This window comes from Sebastes fasciatus, chromosome 11 (assembly GCF_043250625.1).
Source record: "Sebastes fasciatus isolate fSebFas1 chromosome 11, fSebFas1.pri, whole genome shotgun sequence".
Classification (NCBI taxonomy): domain Eukaryota; kingdom Metazoa; phylum Chordata; class Actinopteri; order Perciformes; family Sebastidae; genus Sebastes; species Sebastes fasciatus.
Window position 1 is genome coordinate 16,404,343 of NC_133805.1, and position 10,849 is coordinate 16,415,191.

General features: G+C 41.0%; 2 protein-coding genes across 3 annotated transcripts; both read right to left on the bottom strand.

Annotated features, from left to right (window-relative positions):
* Positions 1–2,762: 2,762 nt before the first annotated feature.
* Positions 2,763–4,616, bottom strand: LOC141777156 (putative G-protein coupled receptor 148). The gene has a single exon (XM_074651192.1). It carries the CDS (start codon positions 4,614–4,616, stop codon positions 3,651–3,653), a length of 966 nt encoding a protein of 321 aa, XP_074507293.1. The 3' UTR covers positions 2,763–3,650.
* On the bottom strand, positions 4,535–10,569 carry mterf4 (mitochondrial transcription termination factor 4). 2 transcript variants are annotated; one of them, XM_074651190.1, is made up of 5 exons: positions 10,324–10,480; positions 8,683–9,115; positions 8,354–8,538; positions 6,504–6,937; positions 4,535–4,689 (listed from the first exon to the last, which is right to left on the bottom strand). In XM_074651190.1, exons 1-4 carry the CDS (start codon positions 10,351–10,353, stop codon positions 6,545–6,547), a joined length of 1,041 nt encoding a protein of 346 aa, XP_074507291.1. In that variant the 5' UTR covers positions 10,354–10,480; the 3' UTR covers positions 4,535–4,689; positions 6,504–6,544. The 2 variants fall into 2 exon arrangements, with proteins under 2 accessions (XP_074507291.1, XP_074507290.1); XM_074651189.1 differs by lacking the exon at positions 4,535–4,689 and having other exon boundaries at positions 5,905–6,937; positions 10,324–10,569.
* Positions 10,570–10,849: the final 280 nt, after the last annotated feature.

The following is a 10,849-nucleotide window of genomic DNA, read 5'->3' on the forward strand; positions in this document are numbered from 1 at the left end:
AACTTTGGCGTTTTTATATGAACTTATAGAGGACAGTTAGTACGACAATATTATATTAAAATTGTTTACGCAAACGTCATTAAATACACGTTATAACATGGATAAAATACCAGTTATTACATCGACATACAACGTGCCGAACAAAACACATAGCTGTAATGTGATCCTGAGGACACGTGATAAAACAACAGCATGAAACGCCGCATGCTATGTTTTTTTTTCAGGTGAGGGAGAAGGAGGAGCTCATGTTAGAAGGAACAAAGGATGGCACAACTTCCTCACCCTGTTGCAAAATATTTCTGAGAGCTCCCAGCTGAGTTCCCTGGAAGTGTCCACGATGTTATCAATGCCCCCAGTCTACTCTGTGTTTGAACCATGTGTGCAGTACTTGGGGAGGATTGTATCCTTTACACATCATTGGCTACCTACACTCATTGACTGCCTGTGTACACTTCAACATGTACACACATCCATCCATATGCTGCATTACATATAATACATTACAATACAGGAAGCACTATAAAAAGTCATAATTAAAAGATATTAAAATATAAATATAAAAAATATATATACATACATCAATGCCTTACATATAAAGAACCATACCAGTGCCTCCACAGCTATGATTGGTACTGTGTAGTGCTAAATCTGATGTTAGACAACCGCAAGATTACGTCATATAAACTCACCGGCCACTTTATTAGGTACACCTTGCTAGTACTGGGGTGGTCTTCTGCTGCTGTAGCCCATCTGCTTCAAGGTTCGACGTGTTGTGCGTTCAGAGATGGTATTCTGCATACCTCGGTTGTAACAAGTTGTTATTTGAGTTACTGTTGCCTTTCTATCATCTGGAACCACTCTGCCCATTCTCCTCTGACCTCTGACATCAACAAGGCATTTCCGTCCACACAACTGCCGCTCACTGTTATATTTTCTCTTTTTCGGACCATTCTCTGTAAACCCTAGAGATGGTTGTGCGTGAAAATCCCAGTAGATCAACAGTTTTTGAAATACTCAGACCAGCCCGTCTGGCACCAACAACCATGCCACGTTCAAAGTCACTTAAATCCCCTTTCTTCCCCATTCTGATGCTCGGTTTGAACTTCAGCAAGTCGTCTTCACCACGTCTAGATGCCTAAATGCATTGAGTTGCTGCCATGTGATTGGCTGATTAGCTATTTGTGTTAACAAGCAATTGAACAGGTGTGCCTAATAAAGTGGCCGGTGAATGTATATTATGTCACATATATAAATATATCTGACCAAGAAGAGTAAATATAATTACCAGAGACACACACAGTCTGGGGTGGCTTAATGCACAGGCTGGCCTAGGGGCTCCATGCATGCAAGGGCCCCAGGTTTGCCAGATAATTTTTTTTCTGGTAACATTAAAGCATGACGAGTAAGGGTGGGGGGGCCATACGAAGAGTAGCCTATGGGCCCCTTACAACCTTAAGCCGCCACTGCACCCAGTGCTGTTTAGTCACAGGGTGACCACTACTGTTGATACCATAAATGCGGAGCCGGACCAGTCACAGGTCTATCCCTGACTAGTACAGGGAGAGGGCTTTTGTCACCATCACTAAAACACACAAACTGGAACATCCAGAAGTTGAGACACATCAGCAACTCAATGACCAACTTGAGGAAACAGCTCAGATCATGTGAGGATACTGCACAAAGCAGGTTGTTTCAGCTCCCGGGCACAGAGTTCACCTCAGTAAAACCCTGTAATCAAAGAAGACCTCAAGGAAGATAAAAGCAGGGAAAGCATCACTGACAAGAGCAAACATGTCCACAAAAAACACTTAAATCAGTTGTATTAGTTCAGCTGTGTAATTTAGTGGGGCTGTGTATTGGCAAGAATCTGGCAATACGATACGTATCATGATACAGAGGTTACTATTCAATATATTGCAATTTTTTAAATCTAATTTTAGGAAAACTGTCATATTATAAAGAACACACTACCATATGCATAAAATCAGAGCAAAAAAAGTTTATATAACAATATACATTGTTTCTAGGTATTTTCTTACACTCCTAATAATTAAAGTGCCAGGTAAATTGATACAAAAATGGCAAACAATAGCAAATGTGATATTTGTGCGTATCTGATCCATCTGTAAATGTAGAACGGATTACAGTGAGCTCCAGGAGCAGATGTTCAGACTGAGGATGTGTTAAGGGAGCGAGGCCCAGTGACTTGTTACCAAGCAAACACACTTGAAACCGCTGCAGGAAAGAGCAGTGACGCAGACGAATGTGTCCCTCTGCCGTTGAGTTGTTGTACCGGTTACAGATGACACACAGCAGAGACAGAGATAAGTCCCAGCAGCCAGGATGTTTGACTCATCACTATTCACTATATCCACCACACCTTCCTAAATGAGGGATGGTGCTCTTTTCTCTCCTCTGGTGCATTAAATTGCTAAATCAGTTTGTTAATGATCTTCTTGGACATCCAGTTTTAGACAAACACGGCTCTGAGGGCAAATGGAGTTAAGTGCTTTGTTACTACGGTATCTTCATAAAACTGAGACTGAGTGGCTTTTACATTACGTAATAATGATGAAATACATATTATGGTTGTATTATGATGGGATTAAAGATGCCTCAACACGGAGACATAAACTTTGAAAGCAAGGGAGGTCAGCATATTCTCAATTAGATCCAAACAGCAGTTTCTTCTTCTTCTGATATTATATTTATATACACATTCGATTATAATTAAATACACAAACCACACAGACTACAGTCGGCAGGGATGTTGAATTACCAATTTATATTTCACTGTAGTCATGATATGTATTTTTTTATAAGAAGAGACAAGAATGACAAAGAGGTGAAGCAATGGAAAGCATGGACAGGGCAGCAACCAGGGCTGTAGATACCAATGAGAACACGAACACATGTCCTCAGTATTATTTCTGGTAATTTGGGGGTTTTAACGAGATGAGGTTCTAAATTTAGATGCAAATTACACTTGGTGATTAGAATCACTAACAGCTGTAGGCCAAAAATAAAATAAAATTAAGGGATTTTAGTGTTTTGTCTACCAGAGTTACATTATTGGGAGTGTGGGGAGTGTTTGGAAACAGCATTTAGAGCAGTGATTCTCAAAGTGGGGTCCAAGGAGTCTTTTCCGTAAAAAGTTTTCATTAATTTAAATTATTAAATAATTATTAAATTATCTTATTATATATATATATAATTTGAATATTTAGTTGTTTTTTTACAAAAGGCTTCATAGTCCAACAAATAATATTTTAGTTTGTAAATCTACGGTATAATAGTTCATAGATTACGTTCTAATCTAACAAATCTATACCTTAGAATATGCAAATATGTATAATACATGCCTGTTCTTTGACATTACTATTACTATGGACATAGGCCTAACGTACATGAGGGGGTCCCCAGTATATTCTCTATCTTGTAAGGGGTCCTTGGCTGATAAAAACATTGAGAACCTCTGATTTAGACAATATACTGTACACCAATAAACAATAGATTTTCTATAAATATAGAAAATGTGGAAGTCAGCCTGGCTACTGCTCTTGCGGTTTACATCTTTGTTTGTTGGAGGGCAACTGAGAAAACAAAAAATAAGTATATATCACAGAATAATGAACAGTTTGTAAGTGTCTTCATGAGACCGTGATCTGGCTGAGTCTCCTGTGCTGTAGCAGCTGCATCAGAGTGTCAGAGATCTCCCTGTACCTCAGCCCGTACAGGTACGGGGCAAACGCCCTGGGCAGCAGCATGAACACACACATATTGACCGTGCTGACCCACACGCGAACATCATTACTTATGTCTTTCCTATGGAACAGGAAGAGCTCCATGGTGAAAACGAAGCCGGGGGCAAAGTAGAGCAGGAGGAGAACCCCGTGAGCCAGCAGCGTGACCCGGGCCCTGGAGAAGCGGTTCTGCCAGATGCCATGGGTCCTCGTCACCATGTAGAGCCGAATGTAGCAGAAAAAAATGAGCGCAGCGCAGATGAGTGCAGCCACAAAGAAGTAGAGGTGGATCGCCACCATGTTCTTGTCCTGAATGAAGCCAAGGGAGATGAGGACCAGACACGCAGCCACCGTCTCATTGGGATTCCCCCTCTCTACCTCCATAATGATCACCAGGGTGAAAGGGTACACGGCTGCCAGCACCCACACCCCCACCAGAATGCAATGGGTGCGTGCAGGTGGCAGAACGTCATGGTAACGGAGTGGCCAGCGAACCGCAGCGTAGGTGTCCACCACCATGAGGGTGACGGTGAGGATGGCACAGCAGTAGGAGGTGACGGTGACGGCTGTGATCAGCTCACAAACCAGCCAGGGCATGTGAGCTCCGGTAGCGTTACAGATCACCGTGGCCATGTTGAGGATGAGGAAGAGCATGTCTGCTGCCAGGGTGTTGGCCACCAGCAGGTAACGTGTCTCCTGACGCAAGGCACGGGACAGGAAGATGCATGTCAGGAGAACGGGGTTGGCCAGCAAGGTGGCCAGAGTGATGACCGTGTTAGGGATGAAAAAGTAATTTAGGTGCCACTTCAGCAGGCTCTCAACCCATTCCTCTGTGAGGTTGGAAATGCGCATTGATGACGTCATGTTATCCATTGAGTTATGGAGGCACAGATGCTCTGACGGAGGTGTGATTTATGGTGTGTTGACTACTTCCTCCAGCAGCTTCCTGTTAATGAGAAGACCATAAATTAATATCAGTCAGAGTGGACCACCATCAAAATGTAAGCATGTAAATGCATACAAATATGCAGTTTAGTGTATGAGTATGCAGTATATATAAAGCAGTAACTCTGAATTATGAACTGCGGTCTTAAAACAATATCTCTTACGGTTTTAATATATCCATCATCTTATTGTATTGCAGACGGGACAAACCGGTAATAAATACATTCATACATAATGGACTGCTTTGGCTTGCTCAGTCTTTATCAGAATGATATTGACATAACTTTGGTAGTGTTCCTCTTAGTTATTTATAGTCCAGATCATTAGGAAAATGAGGCCAAAATTCAAATATTAACATCTAGTAATGGACTCTGCCCCTTGAGTATGATGTGGCGAATAAAAAAAAATGCAAATGAAGGCCAAGTTGTAAATAATTAACTTGATTGTAACATGAAACATTAGAAAATAAACATTTAACATGTTACTTTAAAAAAAATAAGAACTGACTTCAGTTGCAGTTTGGATAAAACAATCTTTTTGTGAATTTAAATATATATAAATTTCCCTAAACTTTCAGGTAGGGCATGATATTTAATAGTTAAAATGAAGTTTTTATGCCACCGCCAACCCCCTAATAGCTTACAAATACTCAAACACCTGAGACAAAAAAATTCTTCTGTTCAGTCTTTGTGCGGACACACTTATTGGCAAATTATTGATTGACCAAAGGTACGTTTTCTTACCTGATGCCCAGGACAGAAAAACCTCTCCGTGTTGCACATCCATTAGGCTTTACGCTTCTATAAATCAATGGATGTTTTGTACGACTCGTCTCACCCGCTGACCTTATCTGATGTACTCTGTTGACTCATACAGATAATATAGGGATGGAGAAAGCTCCAGCCACTTGGCTGTCACATAGTAACGGGGTGGAGCTTTCATCCTCTTAGCTGATCCTCATGCTGTAACTTTATCAGTGTATTCTACCAAAGATGTTTTAAATCTGATTTTGTTTGACGTCATTTGAAAAGATTAAATTGATTAGAATCACATTTTCCTCTCAATTTGCACAAAGCTTCACTCACTCCAATCTGTTACCATCATCACGTTTCAAAAGAGAACAAGCTCTCTAACAATATCCACGACATCGTTTCCATGTGTTTTAGATAAGAATTTTCTATAGCACTTAATAACAAACCTGAGTTCACCAAACAGATAAAAGGAAACACTTTATTGGTTCATTTATCACCATCAGATATGTCATTTTCTCTAATCATGTAAGTTCCTCTTAAAGGAACAGTGTGTAACATTTCGGGGGATCTATTAGCAGAAATGGAATTTGATATTTTCATTAGTGTATAACCACCTGAAACTAAGAATCGTTGTGTTTTCCTTAGCTTAGAATGAGCCCTTCATATCTACATAGGGAGCGGGTCCTCTTCACAGAGTCCACCATGTTTCTACAGTAGCCCGGAACGGACAAACCAAACACTGGCTCTAGAGAGAGCCTTTCATGTTTTTACGTTACCTGAAGGCCACCGTAGTTCTCCAATACGCTTATGAAACTGTGGTAACGTGAGTCGCAGAGTGCAAAACTGTGGCACCGCCAGCCGCCGTCTGACTTCCGTTGCTCCTCAAGTAGTGTTATTATGGTAAGGATGGCCTCTAAGCGAGGCGAACGGCGTTACCACGGTTTTGCAGCTCGGCGGCTCACGTTACCACAGTCTTTGAAAGGGAGGAGTGAGCGGAGGGATATTCAGTTTGTATCAATCTTCAACCACACCACTAGATGTCGTCAAATCCTACACACTGTACCTTTAAATAAGTTCTCTGAGTCCCTCCCATAGCCCGCTCCGTCATTTCCTTTTCCTCTTCCTGTATCCACTTCTCCCTGTAGTCTCCTCATCTTCTTCATCCTCCTCTTCATCCTCATCATCATCACTATCAGCTTCGATGCTTCCCTGCTGCTGCTCTTCTTCCTGCCACTCTCTCGCCACCAGTCTCCTAAATACGTCATACTCCTCTGCTGACGCATCGGCAACATGTGTGATGAAGGTGTCCTGGTCAACGCTGAGGATGTCGTCCAGTTTCGGGTTGAGGATGATCGTCTGTCCTTTCTTGTCTGGGGTTTGATACAGGCCCCGGCGCTCCAGAAAGCAGTGTCGACAGCGCACCTCGTCCAGAGTGAAACGGAACAACCTGGACTTCACCATCTCCGCCTGTTTGACACCCATTCGAAAGTAGACGTACTGTGGAGAGTTGAGTTAATACATGCTGTTACAAACAACAATCAGTTTGGAATGAGAAAAACACTACAAGATAACCTCAAATAATAACTTATAATACTAGTTATGCAGATACAATGTACTCACAGCAAGAGAGTAACAAGTTAATCAACAGATATATATGGCATACATCAGATTATTAGTGGCTTCATGATCAGTTCCCAGGTTAAAAACAGCACAAAACCTGTTCCATTCTGTAGAGACAGCCAAGTCATACGCCACTTATTAACAACACTGTGATCCATTCACAGCCACTGTTGCCCAATACATGTAGTGCTCATTTATGGCCACCAGATGGAGTAGTAGAGCAGTGTTTCAATTCCATTCTACTAAGCAGGTTTAGAGCGTGTAAAGACAGCATGGATACTAAAAATGCTTGGTCTCGAGTGTGCTGTTGATGGACATTATTGTCCCACAATGCAAGGAAATGTGTGAGCTGCTCACAGCTGGAAAAAAAAAAAAAAAATTGTGGATGAAAGAGCTACAGGAACAATTCGGGAAAACTATAAAAAACTAAATCTTTGCGGGCGAAAAATGCTCTCTGTTTATGAAGTTTAAATGTGAGACTGACCTCTGTCAGCGCAAGTCTTGTATAATTTTTTGTTAGAGCAAAACGATAAAGTATGTTGATTTCTTGTGTACCAAGTGGGAAAGTAAATACTGCTTTACTGTATGTGTCTAGTCTGAATTGGGACACAGGCTGTGTGTACAGCGAGGGTGTTGTCTTTTATTACTGTGACGTTTGATGTGATGTTTGCTCAAGTTTTGAGGAAGTCAATAAATCTGCAGCCTACCATGATAACAGCACTTTGCCATGGGAGCTGTTGCCTGTCTCTTGAACTATTGATTTCAATTAGGCCTACAAATAATGATTATTAGTCCAACCTTTGCAGCTTTGGGAACACAGCATTCTCCAGGGCAGCTCCCAGGCTCTGGAACTCCGTCCCACAAGACATCAGAGACTCTGAATCCCTCACACTATTTCAGTCCCGCCTCAAGACCCATTTCTTCTCCTCTGTCTACTCCTAGCCCCCCCCCTTACCCGTTTGTGTGTGTGTGTGTCTACGAGTTGTCCGTGTGTGTCATTTGTCTGCTGTTTGTCTCACACCGCTTCCCGTTTATATTGTTAAGCATCTTTGAGTTCCAGAAAAACACAATAAAAGTTGAATTTATTATTATTTTAGATTTGATTTATCAACTATTTATTTATTCTATAAAATGTCTGAAAATATATATATATATTTTTTTAGAAAGGCCCATCAAAGTTTCCCAGAGCCAAAGCTTATATCTTCAAATTTCTTGTTTCGTCCGACTATCAGCCCAAAACCCCAAAATCAACAATTGAGGAGCTGGAACCAGTGAATGACCTAAAATACTGACCTGAAACTTGTACTCCAGCTGACCCGTGTTTTCCAGCACTACGGCCGGACTATCTCTGAGGATGTCTGTGACCTGCTGGACGGTAAACAGGCACTTCTCTCTGAGGAACGCCACCACATTTTTGACTGTCTTCACAGGCACAGTCAGGATCTGGGGGTAGTGGGACACCACTCTCTGAAGACTGCCTACAGTGGAAATAAGGAAAAAAATACTGGTTTGATAATCATACAAAACACCCATTATAATATCAAGCATGGAGTACATCCACCTGAAGCAGTGTTTCAACAATGGTTATTATAAACTGTGCTGCGCAAAGATCACGATCTCACCTTCCATTAAACCTAGTTTCCGCATGTTGCCTATGCGCTGCTGAAACTGTGATTCCTTGACGGTATAAAGTTCAGGACATTTCTCCAGCAGTTTCAGCACACTGGAGGGATTGAGGCCCAAGACAAACAGAGCTGTGAGAGTTGACAGAGCATGTTTGGCGACGCTTCCTCCTCTGAGTTTGGATGTGGCATCATATATCTGCTCTGCCTGGGAGTCTGTGAATCCCATATCAAGCAGAGAGCGTGGGGACAGCTCTGTGGCTGGCTTCCTGGGTGGAGGAAGGAGTTCATTGTTGTGTTGTGATGACTGGAGAGTAGTCTGGCTGGTGGAGGAACAGAACAATCTGCATAGAGGCTGGAGGTGGCATCTCCCAAACTGAAGCGGGCTGAATATAGAGGAGGAGGTGGCATTTCTCACAGTCCACAGAAGAACCTGTGGAAAACAAACCATGGCTATAATACACAAACAGCAGATTATGTCCCTGTTTTAATTCTGATTATTGAATTATGGAGATCAGTCAGAAGTGGTCAGTAAAACGGGCAGGGGTCTTGCTGTTATAAGGAGATGCTCAAATGTTTTACCTTCAAATGTAAAGGTTAATGTCATTAAAACACTCGTCTTATCTCATCTGTACTATTGCTCAGAGGTCGTGTCACACATAAAGAAGTTGCAAATTGCTCAGAATAAGGTAACGCGTTGTTTACTTCGGTGTTCGTAGAGAACTAATGTCAATGAAATGCACAACAGTCTATCATGGTTAAAAGTAAAAGACAGATTTACTGCATCGTTGCTTAACTTAATTAGAAACATATCTGTAACTAAATTGCCATGGGTGTTATATAATCAATTACGCCTCAGTTCTGATGAACATGAGTACAGTACCAGGCATGCCACTGAAGGAAGATTCACACTTCCGAAGGTGAAAACTAACATGTTGAAAAGTACTGTAGTGTACAGAGCCATGGTGACATGGAACACCCTGCCTGGGTTTATCATAAAGGAAAATAGCAAAAATCGATTTACAATATTATTGGAAAAAAGATCTCCTAGCTGAACAGCTCTCTGTGTCTGCTGATATTTAGCTAATATCAAATCATAAAAGGTTTAATGTTGGATAAATACAAAGTTGTTGCTTGTTCTGTTTTTGTATTTTGACATAATATGCTATGGTCCAACCACTAATGAATCACATTTACATCTATACTCTGTGAATAGTATTAACTTGAACCTATAGGTCCTGTGTTGTTGTGTTTTGTTGTGTCTCTTTTGATGTTGTGGTGATTGTTGGTAAAGATTGTAATGTGATTATGTACTGAAATGTAGCCTAAAACAGTTCAAAGTGATTCAAGTGGACTCCAGGAAGAATAGCTGGGCTTCAGCCACAGCTAATGGAGATCCGAATAAAAGATCTGTAGAGCCTTTACAGAGAAGTTAGCAGAAGATGTGCAAATAAACCAGCTGTGCTTAGCATTAGCATTAGTTAGCAAACATGAAGGTTATAGAGGTTTGTGGGCTGTCATTCGTTTCTTCTACATGTTTTAAGTCTGTGGCTCATTCAATTAAACGTCTGACAATGTAACGATTGTATTTCAAGTTGAAAAATATAAAATATGATCATGTTTTGTAGCATTTAGATTCACCTGACGCGCTGCAGCTACTCGGGTACCCATGCTTGTCCGTCGCACATATACTTCCCTCGTTCAGCCTCGACAGAGGCAGAGCACAAAGGTTCCGCTATGTTTCTGTTGCTTGAGGAGAAGTGCACACACTCCCACAGCAAAAGTGAACATTGTCTTCAGACGGACATTAACCATGACTGATGGTTTTACCAAAGAGGAGACGAGATGTTTTAATAATGTGTTTTCAAACATGGGATTCCCAAGGAGTACTCTGTACCACTGTCAGCCTGACACCTGTGTTGTTGTTTTTTGTAATTTGTGAGCAAATGGACTAGAATGAACATATTAAGTTATTGTTTGTTTTTGATGTTATGTTTTTTTTAACTCTATTCTTTCTTTTTATCATTGTTATTTCTTTTCTTAATTTTATGTCAATTTTGAATGTTGAAATTGTTTTATCTAGTGTACTTAATGAGTTTGTCTATAAGCTGATCTACTTACAAAATGTTTATAAACTATTGTAATTATGAACATATTCAGTTATTGT